General features: G+C 36.5%; 2 protein-coding genes across 3 annotated transcripts in view; one reads left to right on the top strand and one right to left on the bottom strand.

The window, feature by feature from the left end:
• The window catches only part of LOC124711161 (RCC1-like G exchanging factor-like protein), a 153,385-nt gene extending 146,166 nt beyond the window's left edge, over positions 1 to 7,219 (bottom strand). Inside the window, exons 1-2 of one of the 2 annotated variants that reach the window (XM_047241195.1) lie at positions 7,050 to 7,219; positions 5,804 to 5,894 (exon numbers count right to left, since the gene is read on the bottom strand). The gene's annotated coding sequence lies outside the window, so the exon portion shown is untranslated. The remainder of the gene's footprint in view (positions 1 to 5,803; positions 5,895 to 7,049) is intronic. The other variant, XM_047241111.1, reaches the window with a different exon arrangement.
• Positions 7,220 to 7,533: 314 nt separating this feature from the next.
• LOC124711080 (zinc finger protein 706-like) lies at positions 7,534 to 19,188 on the top strand. The gene is made up of 3 exons (XM_047240993.1): positions 7,534 to 7,691; positions 8,057 to 8,206; positions 18,800 to 19,188. Exons 2-3 carry the CDS (start codon positions 8,063 to 8,065, stop codon positions 18,893 to 18,895), a joined length of 240 nt encoding a protein of 79 aa, XP_047096949.1. The 5' UTR covers positions 7,534 to 7,691; positions 8,057 to 8,062; the 3' UTR covers positions 18,896 to 19,188.
• The last annotated feature ends 6,184 nt before the right edge of the window (positions 19,189 to 25,372 follow it).

The following is a 25,372-nucleotide window of genomic DNA, read 5'->3' as shown; positions in this document are numbered from 1 at the left end:
TGTACTTTTAATGTTGCCAACCTTGCTTTTAATTTTAAGGTTTTCTGATTTGTCCTTCAGCCATTTAGCCTTGGCTTCCCTGCACTTCTTATATTAATATTGTTATATTCCAGTTTTTTGCTGAGAATTTTTGTACTTCCTTCTTTTGTTGATCAATTAAAGTAGTTCTTTGGTTACCCAAGGTTTCCTCGCATTCACCTTCTTTATACCTATATTTGTCTGTCAGACACGTGTGATTGCCATTTTTATAGATGTCCACTCCTCTTCAACTGAAATGGTATTTATTATCACATATCCATATCTTTAGCAAACTCCAAACAAGTCTCATCATTCCTAAGTACTTCAGTATCCCATTCCCTTCCACACTCATTCTTCCAATGATCCTCTTAAACTTCAGTCTAATCTTCATCATTACTAAACTGTGATCTCAGTCTTTACCTGCTTCTTACAATCCAATACCTGATTTCAAACTCTCTGTCTGACCATGACGCAATCAAGCTGAAATTTTACAGTGTTTCTGGTTTTTTCCATGCATACCTCCTCCTCTTATGATTCTTGAACAGCCATTACCATCTGAAATTTATTGCAGAGCTCAATTAAGTCTGCCTTTTACCTCACTCCTACTACCTAGACCATATTCTCCCATAGCCTTTCTCCTATTGCTTCCCCTACAACTGCATTCCAGTCCCTCAGATTTTCATTTCCCTTTATGTTCTAAATTACTCATTCAGTATCTACATATACATTCTCTGTCTCTTCATCTTCTGCTTGTAACATCAGCATGTATAAGGGCTGTTCAAAACGTAAGGTGACTTTTCAAATTGCATGGGATATGGTCATTCGATTATCGATCTTTTTTCTTACATCTGTACATATGTTCCAAACACATGTTCACATTTTCAAGTGTACACCATACTTCATTTGTTTTTGACAGAAAGGTTAGACGTGTTTTAGCATGCCCAGCGATTTTTGATTATTATAAAAAATGGAGCAAAGAATTTGCATCAGATTTTGTGTAAAAAATGAAATCAAGTGCTCTAAAACACTTGAGATGTTGACTGTGGCATGACGAAACTCGCTCTGGACACCCCAGCACATCAACAACAGATGATAACGTCAAAGTTGTGAAGAAAATTGTTTTGGAAAATCATAGAATTACCGTAAGAGAAGTTGGTGAGGATGTTGGCATATCGGTTGTCTTGTGTTATACAATTTTTTCAAAAGTTTTGGGAATGAGACGTGTCAGGGAAGTTTGTTCCAAAACCTCTTTATTTTGATCAGAAGAACCGTTGCATGAGCATCACTCAGGAACTCTTCAATGACATCAATTATGAGCCCGATTTGCCCACAATGGTCATAACTGGTGATTTAACATGGGTTTACGGTTATGATGTCGAAGTCCAAGCCCAATCATCCCAATGGAAGCATCCTGGAGAGCCAAGACCGAAAAAGGCGCGCCAAGTTTGATCAAGTGTCAAAGTTTTGCTTACTGATTTTCCCAATTACAATGGTGTAGGGCATCATGAATTTTTGCCTCTAGATCATACAATCAATAAGGAATATTACATTGATTTATGTGCTGTTTGTGAGAAGCAATACACAAAAAATGTCTGGAATTGTGGAAAAACAATTCATGGCTTTTGCATCATGACAATGCACCTGCTCATTCATTGTTGCTTGTGAGAGATTTTTTGGCCAAAAACAACACGACAATCATGTCTCAGCCACCATATTCACCAAATATGGCCCCATGCAACTTTTTCCTCTTCCCAAAACTGAAGAGACCTATGAAAGGATGAAGATTTTCAATGACTGAGGAAATAAAAACTGCATCATTGGAAGTACTCAAGGCTGTACGAAAAAGTGCTTATGAGAAGTGCTTTGAGGATTGGAAGAAGCATTGGCACAAGTGTGTTGTATCTGAGGGGATCACTTTGAAGGGGACAACTTGAATATTGATGAATAAATAAATATTCTTTCATGAAAGTATAAAGTCACCTTACTTTTTGAACACACCTCGTATACCTGAACTATCATTTTCGGGAATGGTTTGCTGCTGAATCTGATGAGAGCAACCCTATCATTGAACAGTTCACAGTAGCTCACTTTCTGCCCTCCTTTCCTCTTCATAACTAATCCTACTCCCATTAATCCATTTTCTGCTGCTGTTTATATTACTCCATATTCATATGGCCAGAAATCCTTATTTTATTTCCATTTCACTTCACCGACCCCAAACCATATAGATTGAGCATCTCCATTTTCCTTTTTAGATTTTCTAGCTTTCCTTCTATATCCAAACTTGTGACATTCCATGCTCTGACCCATGGAATGTTATTTCTTCATTGGTTACTCCACCTTTATCTCATGGTCGCCTCCCACTTGGCTGTCCCCTCCATGAGATCTGAATGGGGGCCTAATCAGGAATCTTTTGCCAATGACACTTTTTCAGTTACATACAACTTGTCTTGTGGATTCCGACTGTGTGTCTTTAATGCAGTGGTTTGCATTCCTTTCTGCATCCTCATGACATTCAGCACTGCTGATTCTCCTGTCTATTAGGGGTAGTTTCCCACACCAAGGGTAAAAGTGTGCCCTGAACCTCTTTTGCTCTTCTGCCCTCTTTGACAAGGCTGCTGGCAGAATGAGGGTTATTTCTCATGCTGGAAGTCTTCAACCACCAATGCTGATGATTTTGATTCAAAATGTAATCTGTGGCTGGGTTTGAACCTGAGATCCTGGACATTTTGATTACTGGTCAAGGACGCTACTCATAGACCACTGAAGTGCACCACAATATTACTCAAAACTATGGGAAAAGTATACAAAACTCTTCAGTGTACAGTACATAACAGGTATTTCGATAGACATTACAGATATGTAAGGGCTGTTGGAAAGCCTAAAATATCTATGAAAATATTCACAGACTGGAGATGTACCCTTACTATGGAACTATAAACTGGTGTACATAACAGGTTTTCGATAGACATTACAGATATGTAAGGGCTGTTGGAAAGCCTAAAATATCTATGAAAATATTCACAGACTGGAGATGTACCCTTACTATGGAACTATAAACTGTTGTACATAACAGGTATTTCGATAGACATTACAGATATGTAAGGGCTGTTGGAAAGCCTAAAATATCTATGAAAATATTCACAGACTGGAGATATACCCTTACTATGGAACTATAAACTGGTAAGTATTATAGAGTTTTTATACTTTTCTTATGATTAGCAGTAAACTTATTTTCTATGAGCTTTGTACTAGTGAAATTTATACCTTGGTTACTTTGCAGTGACATTTATGTAACCTTGATCAAGGTCAAGGTCAGTTACTTTACAAAGCTTAGTGGTTACTGATTCTTTATGGTTGGTCCACACATAATGATTATGTAATGGTATGACAATGTCATAATTAGACCGATGACCTCACTGTCTGGTCCCTTCCCTCAAAACAACCCCAACCCCAATGTCATAATTAATGAGGTTAAAAAATTGAATTTTATAAAAGAATAAAGTGGTATACAACTGCTATATGTTAACAGTTTCTACATTGCAAGGTTTGAAAGGTGGCACCATAAAGAGATGAGTTGTCACCATTTCCATTTGTGAATACAAAATGTTGTTCATAATTACAAATATTCTTTGTTTAGTTATGCAGTAGAGTTGTGATGGTGACATGATACACATAAGGGTGGGAATATGTGGTGCAAAATATCATTTTGGTAAAGTGATGTGATACCCAATGTCTATTTAGCCAATGATTGATGATCACCCCTATGAAAATAATTACTTTGGAGGCACAAATAGCTGGAAAAATTATTGTTATTTCTGCATTTACTTTGGATGGATGTCACAGCTCTTCCAGGCAATTTACACTACGCACTGCATTACCTGCCCGACCAGAGAAGTGAGGCACGCAATGAAACAGTGCCGTTCATGACAATGAGAGCAACACCATGGAAGAAAAGAAGTGAAATTCTGTCTGTAAGATCAGGACAGAACTGTCAAATTTCAATGTTATACAGAACACATGTAATGTCATTGCTCATGTATGAATACACAATCTTTTGAAGTATTACCTCATTGTATCTGAAAGAGCAGTATAATCCGATTTATTACGAAATAATTCCTATTAACTGGTAGAAAGTTAAAAATAGAACAGAGTTTTAAAATTTCTCTGGTATCAGGCTCTGTGAAATTTCAATGTCTGCTGGAAGAAATACGCATTAGATAGCATAGTACCACCGCAGAACTGTGCTCATATAGCGATTACATCCCCCGTCTCACCATGTGAATATGCTGGAAATGCTGTCCTGTCTGACAGTATAAATACAGCCACCCAGCAAATGGTTAGTCAGTCCTGTAATTGCATCTGATAGTACATCGCTGTACTAATGGAGTATTCCACAACAAACTTGCTTGGTACTTGGTTGTTCTCTCTGGTCGCATTTTGGATTGTGTCTCTCTTTGCTCTTGGCCTGTTGACACTGTTGTGATGAAGGTTTTGGCTTGCACCTTGTTGTTGCACACGTTTCTTTGGGCTTGTCCTATTTGTTTCTTGTCCACTGTGTCAGCCACGTTTGGCAGACTACCATTTGGTTTTGTGTTCTCTTCTGCAAGATGCCCTTCTGCTCTCCTGGGTTCTGATGCATGTGCTGATATCTGGCTACTGGTGGATATACTAATTTCCAACAAAGATACAGTTGCAATGGAGAAGAACTACCAACATGGTTAGTCTGAACATTAAATCAGGAAGCGGGAGTTCAGAATTACAAAGCAACGGTTATCATAATCTAAACACACTATTTCAGACAAGGTAACAATTCAAGTCTTACATACAGAATGTATTGGCCCTTTGTCACAAAGTGAATGTGAAAGTGATAAAATCGACAAAATCTCACACTTTATGAAAGGAGTCACAGAAGACATGTGCCAAGCTCTTCTTGTAAAGGATGTAACAACAGAGGAATTCATCAAGTGGTCGAGGAAATGTAACAGAAAACAGATGGATGAAAGAGGTACGACCAAATCCTGAATGTCCCCCTATGGCTGTTGTGGAAAACCACCATGACCTAGACTCTCTCAAATGCCAGGTAGTAATAGATAATATACAGCAGGTTATGGCAGCCAGAAATATCGAACCGAGTACACAAGAGACAGCAGCAATGAATGTTGATCCCATGTCAGGAGGCGACAGGAAATGTTGAAGGAGAGGCATTTCAATGTTTAGCACCAATCTCCACCACCAGTCTAAAGCACCATGAAGAATGGACTTGGATAACAAAGGTTTATGGCGCCGCTGTCAAACATCAACCCAGCATCTGACCAACAAAGGTAAAACAAATTTCTCCACCAAGCATAAAGCAGCCCCACAGAGGAACAGACATTAGCAGGACAGACGAAAACATGTCAGTATGTTTCCACTGTAGATGTCCTGCATTCACTGTAGGCCTACACTACTCAAGAGAAAAAAGACAAGTGTTCGACAGCTATTATGCTGCAAAACATGAAACATCACAACAGTCCTACTGACGCCAGTCAATTGCAGATGATTATAGTCAACCTATGGAATGAATCTCATCACCGTACCTTGAATTACGTCACTCCCCAATATGTTTTACGCATTCCCTGTTGCCATAAAGAAGTATCAACCACTCACCTAACTGATGAATTCAAGAAAATTAAGCAAGGCTACCATGTATAGAGGTGACGCCACCACATATGATAATCCTCCATGGACAACTGTCATCCAAGATGTCAGGAAATCTTGTTGGTATCATCGACAGCCAACCTACCTGAGCACTATTCAAATCCAGGGTTTCTTGTTCTGTAATGTTGAATGTCCAGTGAACAAGGACTTTGTTCCATGATATGGAAGTGATTGTTCTGAAAGTCACAAATGGGAAACAGATTAGCTAAAGGGAACATATATCGAAAGAATAACTATCAATAACAGATCAGAGGCCTTATAACTTGTTGTTTTAACAGAATGCAGTCATAATGTTACTCTTGGATTCATTCTTTCGCAGGCATCACATGCAGTAGTAGACTGTGGAAGATCGAGGCTCCAGAATGACAACTCCCAAGAGTCACACATAACAGAGATTTCTCTAGGCAGTCGTTAGCTGCTGAAGATGTGGTTATCCCACCATCATCAATGAGATGAGTTTCTCCCATGAACCTAGATGCTCAGTTAAACTGCAAAATTTTTGTCAGTTCCAAAGTTTTTCAGTTTCGCAAAATAAGAAATCTACATACTAGTGATAATCATAAGCACTGCAAGAGGGCAAGGAGAACTTCAAATCACCAATCTATAAGAATTCAGAAATCATCCCTAAAGGAATATGTTTGGGAACAGCCAAACCAGTCCAGGATGGAAACTAAGTGCTACCGATGAAGAATCATGCTCTACTACCATTGTAGACAATACGGTGGATGTAGCTGCTATCAAGCTGCAAATAGGATCAGGCCGAACCTAGATGACAAGTGTTAGCCGTTATGTTGGTAGGTCCACCGTGCTGAGAAATGTCATTTGAAAAATATGGTAACGATCTTGAGGTACACGGGCTTTTTTTTTCATACATTGTGTTGTCAAGCCTCTAATATCAATGACGGCCTTCAGGAATATGCAACTAGTACAGTACTTAAACATTGTTAGCAATGAGACGAATCTGAGCAATACAAGGAGTGATGGAACCGCATTCTGCAGTGTGGGGTTCAGTAGTTGTAAAGCAGATGCTGCTGAATGATTTCTCATAACCACCTGATAGATAATATACAGCGGTTGATAATTGGGCAACTGACAGCTTCGAAATCGTTTACGAGTCTCCTTTGTCCTTAGATTTACGAAACGGCATGTCTGTATTACTTTATCAATTAACCACCTAATGCTGACATGACAGTTCAAGTAGTTAAAACTGGTCTACGTATTTTCGCATACTAGTGCTTATATGGTCTTATCCTTAGGGGGAAAATATCAAATAATTGCACTGTACTGTACAGCAGGTTATGAAAAATGACTTTTTTGTGACATGTACCTACCTTACAAAAAAACACTATAACGTTAAATTACGCGTAAAACGACTGTAACAAACAGTTCCAGTTCCGTAGCTTCAAGGTGCCTTTTAGCAAATTCGTGACACATTTTTGAAATTTGTAATTTGCCAAATTGTGTTTGTAAACAAACATTCCGTTTTGAACTCTCACCAGAGATTTTGTAACATTGGCAGTGCTTAATTTTTAAAGCCATTGAGCATTCAAATCTAGTGCTTACTTCTGTGAAATACATTGGAGTTACTTAATAAGTTACAAATTCAGTGTTCTTTTTCTACGCTGCATACGTATATTAGTTTTTAATAAATTGACAAAAACAATTTGGTTATCGAAATTGGCGACTACTTAATTATTTTGATGACTCTCTAGAGATATGCGAATACAAGTAACTGTGCTTTATGAAAATGTAAATAAAGGAAATTGTGTTCAACGTTATAATAATCGGCTGGATCAACAATAAATCGAATTGATTCAGGACATTGAAGTCTTTAAAGTTGGCAGCACTTTTGTTATCTGCGATAAGCTTCGGAAACGCTTCTGCTTTCGTGAAAGGTGTTGCATCGTTAGAATTTGGATTGTAGATTCACTTTTACTCTTCTTGTGAGTCGTGGCAAATTCGTAGCGGAGTGCGTAAGTATTGTAATTAACGTTGTAATTAATGTAGTAAGAATGTGCGTGAGAGAAGAAATGTATGATGATTCATAAGGTTGATGTAGGACATTGACACACTAGCTGCTACCATTAACTGTACGGCGTGCGCTGAGGTCTGTAGTAGCGGGATTTTTAATTGGAATTTGATCGTATGTTACAACCGTAACTTTTCACGATGAGTAATTTTTTGTATGTTGCAATAAATTAACATGGTGTGACAGTTTTCAAAACTGAATACGTAAACATTGCTTAAATAGGTCTCTTGTCATTGTTCGTAAGCTATCGTAATTAAGATTGCATGCATTACGTTCCATAAAGTATAACATGCTTTCTGTTTGTCGTAGTTTGCAATGGCACGAGGACAGCAGAAATTGCAGTCGCAGGCTAAAGCTGCCGAAAAGTTGGCTAAACAGAAAAAGCAGCAGGGTCACAATGCCAATACCCAGAAGAAGGCTGCACAAGCGGCGCTTGTGCATGTCTGTGTAGTGTGCAAGGTAAATGTGATGACTGTTACAAGAAAGCTCCGAAAATGCATTTTGTAAATTAATAACAATGTTGAGGGCATGTTCTGTAGTTTTCCCTAACAGCTTTCCTATAGAAAAATTTGTGATGTAAATCTGTTCAGTGCATAATGGACAATTCAAAGTCAGCTGTAGGGCTAAATCATAGTACATATCAAGGTATAAAATTAAAACTTTTATTGAATTTCTTGAAATGATGCTTCTATTCTACTTTTAATGTTGGCTTTGCATGCTGAAAGACATTTGGATTTAGATCTGCTCATTGCAGTGCAGTGTTTTATTAGAGGTGAAAATGCAGGCTGCATGGTATTAATAGCTTTGTTTAAAAATGGTTATAGGAAGTATTTGCACCCATGTAGTTTTATATTTTCTATCTTTTGTTTTCCTGTCTAACAGTATTTCATTTTTGGTCAGATCAGGTAGAGGTTATAATCTTACTAATTTACAGGCATGTCCCATCTAAGTTCTGATGTATGCAGACACTCTCGTGTTTAAATTTACTCATTTCAAGTTACTGTTGTGGATATGTTTGCTTCACTTTTCCATGTTTTTTTGTTACCTGACATTTGTGCCTAGTTTTTTTTTTTTTTTTTTTTTTTTTTTTTTTTTTTTTTTTTTTTTTTTTTTTTTTTTTTGCGGCTTTGAAAATTTTCCAAACAGCAAATTTTGTTTGTGCCGTAACCAGTTTCACAGATTCCACACATCAAGTCCTGTTATTTGCCCTTTGGCAATAACAAATTTCTTCAGTGCTAAACTCGGGCTAAAACTCTTATTGCCACAATTAAAGACCTGAAAGTGAGGGTGCTAATGGCTGTTGATATATCATAAGCTGTGGCTAGTGTTACTGCCATCCACTCCTTCTGGAATCTTGGCTGTGGTAGCTTATCTGTAGCTTAGAGGTCTAGGTTAGATTGGACAGTGACAGTTTGGTTGATGGTGAAATAATTGTGATAAGAGATTGCTCTGTAGTATAGTCATTTAATGCAGTGTTATTTAATGCAACCATGAAATTAAAACAGGAAGTTAAATTCAGACTGTCTGTATTAGATAAGCCAAATTGGAATATTTTAATACATACAGGGTATTTGTCTTTGCATCAAACTGTCTATGGATGATGATTGTCATGGGGAACAACTTTTATTAGACCAAAAATGTTTGCTGGCTCTTCCCAGTTATGCTAATCATAATTTTTTATTATTACACAAGGCATTGTGCAGGAAGGAAAAATTGTCTTAGTAGGTAACAAGAAGGATCATGTGCAGGAAAGACTTATTTTAGTTAATCTGAAAGTTCTGCACAAAATACTCATAAAATACGTGTGTTAATGTTTTTAATTTCTTCACAAGAGATAAATCTTGTCAAGGTTTTTTGGAGCACAGGAACATGATTACTTAATGCATTTTTTGTCAATGCTACTAACACCTTTCTAATGAAGAGACTTTAAACACATGCAAATGGGAACCCTGTTGCTAAGGCAGCTCATGAAAATGCTTTGTTTGAGCAGCTGAAAGTGGGGCAATATTAGACTTACAAATATGACAGTGGTATATATATGAGAGATTCCCAGGTATTACAAGAATTTAAAGATTTTGAGATTAACTGTGTCCTTGCTGCTGACTGATAAGTCCTTTCATGCCCCAGTAGGAAAGATGCTGTTTGGGTTTACTTCTCCAATTTCACACGTAAGCTGGATGTCTCATTACGAAGTCTTTATACACAGTTGTATAATGTGACGGAAAGTGCGATGAAAAGCTTGTATCTCCACATTTAAGTGAACTTATTGTTTTTTGATCAAGATGTCAAGGAAGATGTTACAGGCAAGATGGAATTAATTTTAATAACAATTTCCTTATTTACATTTGAATTTGACTCTGCTTGCATACATACTAGTATGTATAAAAAGTTATTAAATATCTGATTTTTGCTTGCAGCTTTGTTCTGTCTCATTAAGGTTCTTTCTAGTTTACAGTAACAGAATGAGTATCACATTTTTGCACCCAAGCTCTTATAATGGTTTACACTGAAGACATTGAATAGTGAAACACATGTCCATTAAGAAAAAGGTTCATAGTTTTCAGCTTTAACCTGTTTACAGTTCTGACCTACAGGTCAACCACCAATATTCTGGAAACAATGTTTTAAAGAATACTCATGGTTTTTATTTACCATTGCCATTAATTATATTCAATTTTTGTTCCATAGACCCAAAAAAGATGATTTTTGTGGGTGTGGAACATGCCAGAAAGTATAACATAAAAACATAAAACATTTCAATGTAATACTTGCTATCCTGATCATTTGTCAGGAGACTGTCGAAATAGGTGAATACAATGCGGTAAACTGGAACAGTTAATCTTTACAGAATTAACATGCTGTCAGAATGAAACACTGTTATGCACTATTAATTTATCATACACAAAATACCTAATCTTGACTGTTGACAAAGTTCTGTCACAACTGAAATCTAACATACTTTTACTTAAGCTGGCTTAAGTCTGTTAAGATATTCATCTATGGAGTTGTGCTGAATGTGGGTGGTATGTGTAAAAGACATTTCCATTTGATTTTTTGCCAATGAATAAACTGTTAAGTTCTCCTTAGCACCTAAGATTGCTGTCAGATATATTAACATTTCAGCAAAAATAAAGTTGAGATTAAAGTGTCCACATGCACGCATGCACGAAGACTTTGAAGTTTATCAAATTTGACCTATCTCTGATGGAGTCATCCTTAGTGAAAATAAGAGATATTTAGATGCCATATGCTTTCCAGTATTAATTATACTTAATAATAGGACTAACAAGTTGCAGTGCACAAGTAGTTCTGTTTCCTTGTACAGTTAACACTTCCTAAGAACATGTTAATGTAAAAAAATGTTGTGGAAAAATTGTTCCAACATTTTGCATTAAATTGGAATGATTTATTCTACTTTCTATACATTGTCTTACATAGGTCATAAAAACACAGGTCTGTAGGTCGTCTCAAAAGTAAGTAGTAAATCTCTAAAAATAGAGAAATTGGTGCCTGACCAGATACACACCCTTCAGCCTACAAACCTGAATTTATAAAAAATGGTTAGCTCAGGCAGTGCTATTTGGCAGTCCATTAAGACATGTAGGTATCCATGAAATGATCACCTTACAATATGACAAAATGAGTGTTTACATGGAATGACCCTTGTTAGTTCGGTGAAATCTTGTCCCATGGTTGAAAAATTCAGTAGAAAGATGGCTAGCATTGCTGGGAAGAATTGGTGAATATTTTCTGTCTTAATGTTTTTCCCCATGTTGTGATGACACCTAGACTTCTACTTTGAAACACACAAATTCATGTTTGTGCATTCATAAAATATGAAAAATAATCCTTATTCCTTTAATTTAGGGTAAACTATGAGCACTGCAGTTCTATGTTTATTTTAAAGCATCATTTGAATTCTAGATTCAAGGTGGGAGAGTCAGCTTTGGCCCATTACTTAATGATGGGATACATTATGCCGTGCGTGTGTAAACATGCAAGACACTGACAGTACTCACATTGCCTTTATTTTTTGGTATGTAGGTTGACAGCATTGCCTTAGGTGTAGCCTCTATTGGAGGGTAATTCAGTTTGTGTGTGTGTGTGTGTGTGTGTGTGTGTGTGTGTGTGTGTGTGTGTGTGTGTGTGTGTGTGTGATGCCATGAGAATTTTAATTCTTGTTATCAATTGTAGTTCATGTACATTGTTTCAGTGAGTGGTTTGTTGCCTATTTAGATATTGGGTCAAAGCAGAAATGGCTTAAACAGGTAAAATATTTCTCTACAGGTAGTGGTCACCTGTTCCATGGCAGTATTAACCAATGGTACGCCATAGTGTGAAACACATATTGACACATGCATTTTCATGTTTTTTGCAGCAAAATAGCTGCTAAATTGAATTCAGGGCAAGCAGCTGCATAAACTTTATTTCTAATATTTCAGTCTTTTTCCAAGTGAGCTGGCAGATTGAAGCTATAGCATTCACTCAGTTCTTTTAACAATTTGGGACTGGGCAGTTAAGGCATCTGTTAATGATATGAAATTCATTTTCATGACAAGAAAATTTTGTCTTTCGTTTTGTAAATTGAGATGGGATTATAAATAGTTGCTACTAGAATTAATGGTATGAAAATGTAGATTTTTGTTAAATATTGCTTAGTTTCTTAGCATGAATTCCCAAAGTGTTTTGGGAAACCGACCAACAGCACATTCCTCACAATTGCATCCAATACCTTGTTTTGCTACTTTCCAGATTTTGCCTAATTCTGTTCTGCACAAATTGTGCATCTCCTCTAAGACCATTTGGACATTTTTGTAGCTGGAATCAATTCAGGAAAATGTCTTCCACCGCGCCTGTTTAAAAGTGAACTATCTTGAGTGAAAGTTGATTCAACCAGGCCTCCTTTGTTCATCAAAGCCCCTCCCTGTTCAGAAACGAATTCAAGAATATGTTGGCTAGTAGCCCTCAGCTAACATACAAATTTACAATTGTGAAATGTAACATTCATTTCAATAGTATTAGTGTGACATTGTTCCACATTATCCTTGCTTCTATTATACTTAAAGATGAAATAAAATTGTATTATCTCTATCATTCCTAATTTAGTTCTGACATTGCATTGGATGCGATCACTTTGTCTTGTTATCAAATGAAATACTTTCCTAGTGTATTTACAGTTCACAAACAGCAAATGGTCTTGCCTGCAATAGTTAATTTTTTCAACTTCTGGGCAATTAGATATTTAGCTATCCCGTTCTGTTTTTCAATACTGTACTGTAAGGTCCTCTTGGAAATTAAGTGTAACAGACAACAATGAAAGTCCTTTGCACTGTTTACGACCTTGAGGAGCTGCACATAACAAGGTGAATGTGAATGTCACAAAGAAAATAACACATAGTATTGTCTATGTTCGTTTCTCCTGTCTTGCCTAGACAGAATTGCTGCCACATTTTTAGCTAAGTCACACACTCCAGAGTGTTAAGCTTGCAAGTTGTAGTGTGGTCCACATGGTTGGCTCACTCTGAATATAACCAAAAAGTACATGGCTGAAATATTAGAATAGTTATTGTGGCTGCTCTCGCGAAATGTAATGGAGTGCGTACCAAGCTTCGTGTGAAGTTGCCAGTTTCACCCCTGCTGTGCCTGACACTGTTCTTTGCATTAAACCATAATAGTTTATTCCCACAATAGTCATAAATGTTAATACCCCTTTGTTACATTGCCATACCTTCATTTATTCAACCCGATAACATTTATCTATTTACCAATGTATCTTTTTTGCTGTTCATCTGTTACCTTTAAACTGAGTTACATATAGGTCAATAAGTGAACTGTGGATTCCCCTCTTCAGATAACAAACTTTTAGGTAGGTAAAACTCAAATATATTGAATGGCACACAGTTCTTCATTGCTTCAAACTAAAAATTACATTTACACAAAACTTAAAAATGTACATATCAGAAACCAGACATGAAGTAGTTTAAACTTTAATTGGGTGTCCTTCTGACAAAGGTTGTTATTGATATAAGGATTTCTGTAGTATCTAAAATGAAAATAATCACTTTATTAATGAATATTAACTATCTGAGAAGGACCCATTTTGCCTGGTCACTTCTCTCATTTGTTTTCTGAATTGTAAAACTGTGTAACTAATAAACTTATTTGTGCAACATCTAACTTGAAGCTCAAGATACAGGGTGTCCCAAAATGTATGTCGAAACTTCAGTATTGTATAACTTGACTAAAAGTTATAGAGGAAAAAAGCAGTTTGTCTGATGCACCTCAGTTTTTTAATGTAATATGACTAAATGTTTCACTTTTAAAAGTGACAAGAGCAATATAACTGAAATAAGGGCTTTTCTTTGTTGTTGTGATTCTCAGAGATTGTTGATGCAGCAGCCAGAGATGGTGGTAATGTGTGTGAGGGTTGTTATAGGCATTTATTCTAGTACCTTTTGCCACTTCGAAAATAATTTATATGTAAGAAACTATGGACAATAAGAAAATTGTGGCAGTCGCTGACAGTTTATGCGCTATGTACTTGAGAAATACACAAGAGAAAAATCATACAATATCTGTGAAATAAGACAACACAGTGACTAATAGCCAACATAAACATAGTAGAACCAAAATTTTGTTGGTTGTAACTCGTAGTGTTGGTTTACACAATTCCTCCTGCCTTATGAGGTGTGATTTTAAGCAAGTAGGCCTACTGTTTTGAAATTATAAAAAGATGTGCTAAGATATCTCAATCTTATTTTTGCATGAAAGCCTGTACCTTAATCTGCTCACTGACGCCATTACAGTCTGATTATTCCTTGTTTATGTTGTGTACCAAGTGTTTAAGATGTCTCCAATAATCGTGAATCCTGCTGACTGAAGTATGGGCTGTTAAGATTTCTTAGTGCTAAAGACCTAAAAGTGATAGATATTTGTGAGATCTGTGCCGTTTACGGAGAAAACAGTGATGGAATGGTAAGAAAGTGGGTGAGAGCATTTAAGGATGGCAGCACAAATGTGCATGATGAACAATGGAGTGGGCATCCGTTGGTCGTTAATGAAAGTTTGGTGCAGGAAGTGGACAATAAGGTGAGAGAAAACAGACGCTTTACAATTTCCTCCTTGCGGCATGACTTTCCTAGTGTTTCTCATAGTGTTTTGTTTGGCATTGTGACCATGCACTTGAATTACCGAAAATTGTGTGCACATTGGGTGCCCAAAATGTTGACGGATGTGCACAAAACCAAATGTTTAGACAGTGACTTTCCTTGCACGGCACCACGACGAGCGATGAAACATGGGTGGCCTACGTCGCACCAGAATCGAAGCAACAGTCCATGGAAGTTGAACAAGGGCATCGTTTTGCTGCAAGAAAATGCTGCCTGTCCGCATGTGGCAAATCAGACCAAAGATCTCATCACATCTTTTCGATCTGAAACTCTAGATCCTCTGTACAGCCCCGATCTTGCACCCAGTGACTACCATCTGTTCCTGCACTTAAAGAAACACCAGGGTGGTCGTCATCTTCAAGATGATGACGAAGTCAAAACAGTGGTGACGCAGTGATTAACAAGTCAGGCGGCAGACTTCTACGAGGAGGGTTTTCAAAAACTGGTAAAACATTGACAAGTTCCTCAATATTTATGGAAATTATGTAGAAAAGTAGATTAAGGTACAGGCTTTCATGTAAAAATAAAATTGAGATATCTTAGCACGTCTTTTCTAATTTCAAAACGGGACTTACTTAAACATGCCTCGTACACATCTTTCAAGAGGTCTACTTTTTTCTGAGATTATTTCTGAAATCAGTGAAGATATTTTAAATCTGTCTTGCAACTCCAAGGAAATGCGTATTTTTGTCACAAAATGTATTATACAGGGGAGACGTACAGAAGTCCTTAAAGTTGTGTCAACTTAGGTCTTTACGTACCCTTGAGTTCTCAAAATTTCAGGGAAAAATGCTAAAACTTTCCTGGAAATCAGGGAATTTCACTTGGAAAACTGATAGCAACCCTGTCCTTGACCTGTCTGAGATGCTCCAGATTGACAGATGTCATGTGCCGGTATCTTATAGGTGGCTGAGAGAATGGGTTCTCATATAGCATTCTGAAAATTGCTTAACTTGGGTTCTGATTTGGTTTCAATAAACGAAGCCACACACTATGCCTTTTCCTGTTCAGACTCCATTCCTGATTCACTCACAGTAATCCTAACATCCTGCAGCAACAATGAAAATACTTCAGTTATGTTGCTCTTGTAGCCTGGAATGCCATAAAATTTATTGAGTAACTTAAATTAAAAAGTGAATTGGTGCATTAGACAAATTGAGCTTTTGTCACTTAATTAACAAGTAGTTAAAACTTTGATGTTGTAATGTACCTTTTGGGACACCTTGTATATCCTTATAAACTGCATTTGGTGTTTTCTTTTGGGTGCAAGTTTTGTGGTTGTACAGCAGACATCCTATGTATAGTTCTCAATAGGAGAAACCTGACTATTTTAAGTTCACTCTGCAACATTGAGATATGTACTCCTGTGCTTTGACTTGCACAATATACTAATATTACTGGGAATTGTAGCCTTTCAAAACTAGTTGGTAAGTTGGTTGAAATGAGTTGAATATGTGGTATGATAGCTGGAATGCCCCCCCCCCCCCCCGCCCCCACCCACCCCTGCCACCCTACAGGTAATAAGTCTGCTTGTATAATGATTAGAAGCTGCTTTGTGAGGGCAAAGCAGGAATATGGAGTTAATTTGAGAATTCTACTGGACAGTTTGGTTTTTGTCTTGATAATTGTATCACTGGATTTAAATATTTATTATTCCCCTGATGTCATATTCTGTATGTATTAATTTGTTTGTTGAACATCAGTTTTGTTGTTAAAATTGTTCACTCATGCCTTTTGCTTGCATTGTTTCTCTCTACAAGTAGGTAAAATTCTTTGAGTTGTTAATGTCTTTATAACTTTGCACAACTTGTCAATTTAGATTTTACCAGTGTGGATCAATGTAATATGTGTTTCCAAGTTGTTCTAGAATATTTGTTCAAGCTCATGAACATTAAAAGAACATTGTGATTTTTTCCCTCCTTGAAAATATATTGAAGTGATGATGATGTCCTTGTGACCATGATATGATTATCTTCTCATCTCCACAACCACAATGGCTACTGCCATGCAACCTCTATAGTTCATGACAGGCAACAAAGGTCACACCAGACTATTGGGAGTTGGTAATTTAAGAGGTACCTTCTTTGCTAACAATTATGTATGTATTAATTTGGTTGCTATGCCTCTAAAAATCTTCAGAGTCTGGTGTTGATTCTGATAGATCCTAGGATTTAGCCATTGCTTAAATGCATTCACTTAAGTGGCTTGCGAAGTAGCAAAACTTTTAAAATACTGTTACAGGTTGCATAGTCCTGTTTGCTGAACTTTGTTTATCAGTCATTTAGTTAAATGCTTTAAGGAAAATTATATTTTTTAGAAGATGGCAACACTCTTAAATAAATTAGTAAGAGATTGTGTATGTTAGTGAAGCCGGAAAGAAGTTTCTGTTACTGATATAGGAAACTAGACACCAATATGAAGGTTGGTCAAGGCACCAGAGCTTAACACAAACTCGGGTATCTGGTAAATGCCATTAAATCTCTTATCTCATAATGTCAGTCTTTTATCATTGTTACATGGCTCTCTTTCTGTGAACAAGAGGGTGTTTAAAACTCGTAGACTTCGATGATATGAATTATTTTTGGCAGTCCTGTATTGTGTTCCCTGTATTTTTTGTTGTGGTTAATTGTACTGTGCTGAAATTTTTTATGATGATGAATTGGTGTTAGAATTCCCCATGACTTAAGGTGCATTAGAAATTCGTACATGATTATCTACTCTAAAACTGATGAGATCTAAGAAGTATGTGGCGTTCTTTGATGTTCTGCACTGGAACAAAATTATGAATACTATCTTCGCATTATGAAGACACTTCGTTTTTCTTGTCCGGTATTGGTTTTTGAAGAAATTTTCTTTTTTAACTTGGAAGACTGAAATGAAAATTTGCATTTAACTTGTATTCCAGCACAAAACACAAGCAGAAGCTTGTAACATGCAAGTCATAGATGAAATGTAATATTAGAACACATCCTAGTATGGACTATTAAAAGAAATATTTATATGGTATGACTTACGAATTGTTACATATTTCGTTGAGGTATCTTGACTTGCACACAGCTGCAAGGAATGATGGGAACTATAGAAGTACTGACAACTGTTTGAAGAGGGCAATGATAATGCAGCAGGCAGGTTTTTTAGATGAAATGAAGCTAAACTTTCATATCTTAACTGATCAAAAACTGTGGAATATGGTGTGAAGGCAGTTAAGAACCTGATGAAACTAGTATGGATGACAGTTTAATCTCTTTTATTTGAATCTAATCAAAACTTCATCACTGGCAAATTTATCTGTGGTCAGCTGTGTACAGAAATTTGTGTGGAAATTTCAAAATTTAATGTAGTCAGTAGTACAAACGATCTTTCAAGAGTGGTGTTATCGAGGTTATAACCTTCCTACAGTCAGTCTTTTGAATCTTTATGTTCAGTAGCAGTGGCCAAACTTCTGATGGCACATTTGTTGGCCTCACTCAATTCCAAACATTAAACACCAATCTAATCCACACCTCAGGCTATGCTACAGATCCATTGTGTTGCTGCAACTTTCACAGATGTGATCAAAGTTTTTATATTTTGTGAGTATGTCTGTTTTGCAAATAAAAATATTTATGAAGCTGTAGAACACTGATAGTACAATTAGATACGGCACTCATGATTCAAACTTAGATTATTGCTGCTATTGTGCAGGTAGTTATTAAATACAAAAACTAAGTGATGGGATTCTGTTTTTGAACTTCACAATTGTTGAGGCTGGGAGGATTGCATTACTGTAACCATATTAACAGAACATTTAAGTAAATATGGTGACTGTACTGAATTTTTGCGTGTTCATGAAAATTGTTTAAATTCTTGAGTTTTCAAGTAAGGTTTTCATACATTGTTACAGGCACAGATGCCAGATCCGAAGACATACAGGCAGCATTTTGAAAATAAGCATCCCAAAAATGAACTTCCACAAGATTTAAAGGATATTGCTCTATGATATAACAGTTGGCAATTCTGCCATAATGTATGTACTAATTTTTCTATGGGGAACAATAAACAGTGGACAGTAAACAACTGTGGTGCGAGTTCATCTTGACATATGCACAGTATTATTGAGTGTGCAAAAGGGGGGGATGAATTTTAGAACATTCTTCCATTTACATAACTAAGCTGTATCCTGTGAAACAATTTTTACAATTGCATTTCTGAAACTATAGCTAATTTTAGTGATTGCATGATACTCATTTGCACTATTTGAAAATAAATGAACTTGTAAAGTTTAAAAACTGAGCTCACAATGTTCTGTTAGTTCATTTAATATCTATACCATAGTCTACTATAGATGTACGGTAACTACATGTTTCACCTGTTCAGAAAACTTTTTTAACAAATATTTCTTCATATGGTTAATACCAAAATAAATATTTAAAAAAGTTATGTAAACTGCACAGGCAGGAGTACTCAATATTTTGTTGACTGTTTCTATGTATCGCATTAAATATTTTACATTCCAGTTTACCTAAGATGGTGTAATCAGAGCATCAGTATCTTACTCATTTTTGTCACCAGTTCTTCTATTGTGAGAAATATTGAGTTATCCTTGTTTCTTTATGGCAGTACTGTGTATTATCAGTACAGTGGTCTTCATGTCCTTGTGCTGAACTGCATAATGCTTCCAAATTTTCCAACCCCAAATTTTGCATTAATTTGTTGGGAATATTGTCTTGTGAATGTTACGCAGTGTAGTAATCATTTTGTTAAAATATTCAATTTTATGGCTGTTTATTTGAAAGTGGACAAATTTGCTGAAAGATTTATGATCTCTACTTTTTAGTAATAGTAAGTGTTGTGAAATATAGTCTATATAAAGTGTGATGCAAAAAAATTTAATATGTGAAGTTTGCAGAGAAAATCATTATGGCTGCTAAATAACTTCGTTCTGCTGTGCTGTGAGGTACTTTTGTGTTTAAGTATGCTTTTGGATTTCTTCTTGCAAACAAATATAGCTTCAGGAGTTACATTACTTGGAAGTGAAATTTTCTGTAGCATTACGTACTATAAAATTTATTTATTCTATGTCTTGTCTTTATTGCTTTTACACCTGATGGTGTAATTAACATGTTAATTCAGTCTAAAAATGATCATGCTGGAAACTTCTGTTATCCTTATTGTGTGGAACCATGATGAGGGCTGTTGCTGCTGTGATGTCAGATCAAAGTAATTTAGGTCTTTGTGTTAATGGAATGCATGTGAACTTTCTTTCCCCGCATTATTTTAAATTGAATTCAGGTCATTAATTTTCAGCTTCAGTGTTATTGTTTGCACACACATTTTGAACTGCAGCTAGACAAGTAAACTGTTTTAGTGCAGTGGAAAAAGTGGGTTTTGTAAGATACTGCATTGTAATGCAAATCCATGGAAATTCATCTCTTAGTAGGGATGGGGACAGTATGTTGTTAATGATTTAAAAAACGGTGTGGTTGTCTAGGTGCATGGATTTTTTAGTCCAAAGTGCAGTTTCTTTGTAAACTAATGTTCACATGGAGTAAAAATGGCAGATAATGCTTGCAGAAACACCCTGGTGGTGAGTTGTATTTGTATCCAGAATAGTGTATTACCATTGATTTTTCATTTCAATTTTTTCTTGATTTGGTGTCCTCTGGTGTGCATATGCACTCCGTAGCAAAAAGTAAATATGCAGATGTGTCAGTTCCAGTCTTATGTTTGGTTAAGCCATTACATGGCTTACATATGTAATCTGGTTTGTTTTAAACATTTTTAATTTATCTTCTTTGTCTCAAATATGTTATGAACTGAAGTTGGCTAAAAAAAAGTAAGACTTCTTGCAAACATCATTTTTTATCTGTAGGAACAAAAGTAATGGGTTAGCATTTCATTGGATGAAGTTCTAAGCTGCCCTGCCCTTCCCTTGACTTGTACCTCTTTTGTCTTTATTTAATATTGGTGCATATAACTATTTAGCTAAGCAATCACACCTACCCTAATTCTTTGAAGACTCACTCCCATGACAAAATAGAAAAGAACTATTAAATTAAAATGCAGTGCCTGATACTGAAGTTTCACTGCAAGAACAATGAAAATGAGGTAACTGGTAAACTTTCCTCCTTTCTTTGTGGTGGGTGTCAATGGCAAGTTTTGAAAAGGTTTGCATTTGCATAAAGTTTGTTGGCTGTCTGAAAGTACTTTATCTGAAATACTGGATAAAATAGTCTACTTAGTTTGCACTGTGAGGTACGTTAATGCTATGTTAAGGCATGTACGCAGTTTCTAACTTTAATACTTAGTGTGAAAAATCTTTGTCAGATCTTGCACCTTAGAGTAGATAACAATTTTAAATTTGAACAGTGCATGAAATCCTGAAAACCAGATTTTTGTTGCTCATGGAAGCCATTAGGTACCCTGAAACTGGAACTGGGTGACAAGCTGTTTAGTAACAACCATTGTGATTTAAACTTAAAATGCAGCATATATGAAAAAAGATATCTATACTAGGATTGTAGTATCAAGAATGACTGGTTAATGACAAGAAGTCATGACAGCTAGTGTATACTTAGCAATTTGGTGCCATTTTAATAGCTTTTCAGAATTGTATTGTTGGTCTTACTGTTACAATCACAGCTTGTCATGTGAGGCTGTATGGGTGCCATGCAAAAGTTTTCGAATTCAGAAGCTTCTGAGGCTTGTAGCAGTTAAATCTGGATCTAACCTCATAATTCCACAACACAATGTTCTTGGCTCATGAGGCATACATAATGAGAAACTAGGTCTGGAGTTTGTGCTTTTCCCATTTATTTTCTGCGGCAGTCAGTTTGTGCACTGAATTGTGAAACTTTCTCAATTTGCAGTAAAGAGATTAGCTGTCAGTCTAACATACAGTGAGTATACAAATACTTTCGATACATTGAGGTTTTTTGCATTCATATTGGAATAACATGTCAGTCCTATCCCCCATGTGTGTAAATTGCTGCATGTGAGATGTATTGGTAACATTAAATGTTAATGGAGCATGTTCATATTTCTGTATTGTGTAGAGTAGTGCTGTGAAGTAACTGTCCATCTGAAGTCAGAAAATGCTTTTGGATTATTGTTGGGATAAAAGATCTGGCCAATTGAAGCTAAATGACTCTTTTCAGTATAATGTAGGAAATTCACTGGGGAGAAACTTACACTTTGAAACTGTTGACAACCCAAAAAGACAGTTCTTAAAATATGAATTATATTGGATATTTCTATCCTGCCAAGTAAGTATATCAAAATTGATAAATTTGCAAAATTTGCGTGCTGCGTACTTTACCATCATTAAACTGCCCAGTGTCCCAATGCTATAAATTCAGATTTTTCCTTGTAGCTGGTGTAATTGGAAATTTCACTAGCTGGGAACTAAAAAAGAAACTGTTAAGTGATCAAAATATTTGCTTTCGTGGCAAACAGTTTTTAACTGGGCAGAAGTGTCGAGGATTTGTTAAGTCAAAAATATTAAGCTGTCTTATGTTTCACCTAGGATCCTTCCATTTGGTGCAGTTCTCTCCTCTTTGACAAAAGACTGTAACATGCTGAAGATAAAGTTGAGTGAGAAGTTTGTAGCACATCTATAGAGTCTAACTTTGAACACTGCACAAGTTTTTCTGTGAAAAAATGAATTTCTTTACATTGTAGTCAATTTTTGAGAATACTTTTTTACAAATACATTTATTTCCAGGTTGCAAATAACATTTTGTAAATCCCTTTCAGCAGTTGTGAACAATAGCAGTGTACACATGACTGTGGGGTTTTGTGTGCATAAGCATTCACTTGTGGATCCATTATTTGGCTGTCACAGCACTGTGAAATTGGTTGACCACTGCCTCCCAAAGTCCCTCACAGTTTAAAGTTTTATTGAATCCTTTTGAATTGATACATGTAATTTTTCTCCCTTATTTCTAGTGTTTCTGTATTTGTTGCATGATTGTATGGACCTGGTAAGCATTAAGCTTCATGCACAGCTATTACTTATGTACCAGGCTACTTTTCATTGTAACTTGCAAAATGTCTTGAATGTAAATGATCAAGCATAATAGCTGTACTAAAACAAGTAAAGTTGTAAACATTTCAAAACTAATGGGATTACTGTCTGATGTCTAATGTGCATGAACAGCTGAAGAGAATAGTGTAAGATGGATGTATTTGGAGACTGTTATAAGCAGTAAAAGTGAAAGAAATGGGAATTTAATCTGAAAGTTGTGTAGTCATCCACATACCTGAGCCAGATCATGTAATCGTGGAATGGAAAAATTTGAGGAAGCTTACACGACTCCTGCAGAAAGACATACTGGCTCCACCAGGAAATGTGTTGTCAAATTGCTTCACTGTCCCTACAGGACAGAAAAATATTCTTGAAGAAATCTTATTCTAAAGACATTGTATATGTAAAACAATCTTTACATTCCAGTACATGCTTTCAGACTGAAAGTAGGCTCCTTTGTTTTCCAGAGAGACACAAATGTTCTGCCTGCCTTATTCTTTGTCTTCCAACTGAGCTAGTTCTGCTACTTTGAAAATTAAGTTGCTAGTGAAGGTTGAGGTAGTATGAATGATACTGCAAAACTTCACTCCCAAGAAGGAGCAACAGCACCCACCTTAAGACAGACCTCTGTTAAGCAGTACAATGCAAGCAGTGATCAAAGGGATCGCATTGTTGTAAAGAAGTGTACAGATACCAGTGAATGTGGGGCAGGCCCCTATTGTGATTCTAGAACAAGTGGGCTTCTTGCTGCAAGTTGATAGGGGGCCCTGAAGATGATGTAATGCCAAAACCAGCAGTAAAATAAAATTGGAAGTACAGGCAGCTAAAGGTGTTTTAGATTTCTTAGTTTTGTTTGTTGTAGATTTACTGCTGTCCATTGCTGTTACCATTACTAATACAATCATTAGCATTATCACTGATGTCACTATCAGTTGTCCACAATGCACTGGAATATTTGCTAATGCTGGGTCACTGGTGACTAAGCTGATACTTCAAACATCCTCAGTAATTTATAAGTAAAGACAATCATTTTTGTTTACTTTGCATGGCATCCAACTGTTTGACAATATGGGACCTGTTAATACTCATACGATAAAACAAAGCCAAAATATAAATTAGCAGTCAGCCTTACAAGGTAAGTAGAACAGTGTTGAAATATCATAAGAATTAGTAACAAAAACTCTGAAGATGAAGTTGCTTAAAATGAAATTCGAAACACTGAATGGTATATTGTACCAGATTTTTCCTGTATAGTGGTGTGAATTAGACCTGTTAACTGCTGCACACAGTGATGGATGTTTCACTGCCAGGCCACACAATCATATGCGAGTCTCTGCTGTCACTGCTGGCTTGTGCAAGGTGGTAGGTGTAGAAGACTGCTGTGGTAACATTGTAGAAGTCAATGTGTTGGAAAATACAGAGTAATGCACAGTACTGCACTGTATACTGTATTAGTGTGGCCACTGGTGGACATGTCAGGTGTGGGTCTCTGCAATGGCTGAGTGTAGTAAGAACTCTCTTGATAAGAAAATTGAGTGCATGGTACATTCAGAAATAAGCTGAAAATTATCCTACTCAAAGCATAGAGGTCTGTGCTTCATTCACATGCTTTGAACATCATTACCTTTGTAGATAGACTTAACATTGCAATCTGATAGGTGGCACACATGACTTACTTCCCTTATGTGACTTGTCAGGAAGGACATCTGGCAACTGTCTGCAGATCTACATTATACTCCACAGCCACCCAATGGTGTGTGGTGGAGTGTACTTTCGGTACTACTATCTCAACCCTCCAACTCTGTTCCACTCGTGAATAGTGTGTGGGAAAAATGATTGTCAGAATCAGTAAGCCTCTCTCTGTATTGGCTCTAATTTCTCAAACTTTCTCCTCATGGTCAGTACACGAGATGTATCTGGGGGAAGTAATACATTGTCAGGCTCCTGAAAAGTGCTGTCCCAAAATTTCAATAGTAAATCTCTGAGGCAAAACACCTCTCTCTTGTAACATCCGCCATGGGAGTTTTAGTGACCCTGTGATGAAAAGACTCGCTCTACGTTGGATCTTCTCTCTCTCCTCTAGTGGTCCTACCTGATAGTGGTCGCAGATAGATGAACAAACTTAAGAATCGGGTGAATAAGTCCCTTATAAGCCACTTCTTTTATGGATGAGTTACATTAAGATTCTTCCAATGAATCTGAGTCTGGTGTCCGCTTTTCCCACTGTTTTGTGGTCACTCCACTTAAGGTCACTCTGGATAGTTATGCCTGGATATTTTATGGCAGATGCTGTCTCGAGCTGTTTGTCATCTATAATGCAGCTGTACAGTAGTAAATTTCTTTTCCTATTTATGCGCAATATGTTATTTATGTATAGGGTCAACTGCCAGAGCCTCCACCATTCATAATTAATCTGCAGGTTGTTCGACAAGTTCATACTATCTTGTGGCA

This window comes from Schistocerca piceifrons, chromosome 1 (assembly GCF_021461385.2).
Source record: "Schistocerca piceifrons isolate TAMUIC-IGC-003096 chromosome 1, iqSchPice1.1, whole genome shotgun sequence".
Classification (NCBI taxonomy): domain Eukaryota; kingdom Metazoa; phylum Arthropoda; class Insecta; order Orthoptera; family Acrididae; genus Schistocerca; species Schistocerca piceifrons.
The sequence above is the reverse complement of the archived record's forward strand: the minus strand, read 5'-3'. Positions and strand labels throughout refer to the sequence as shown.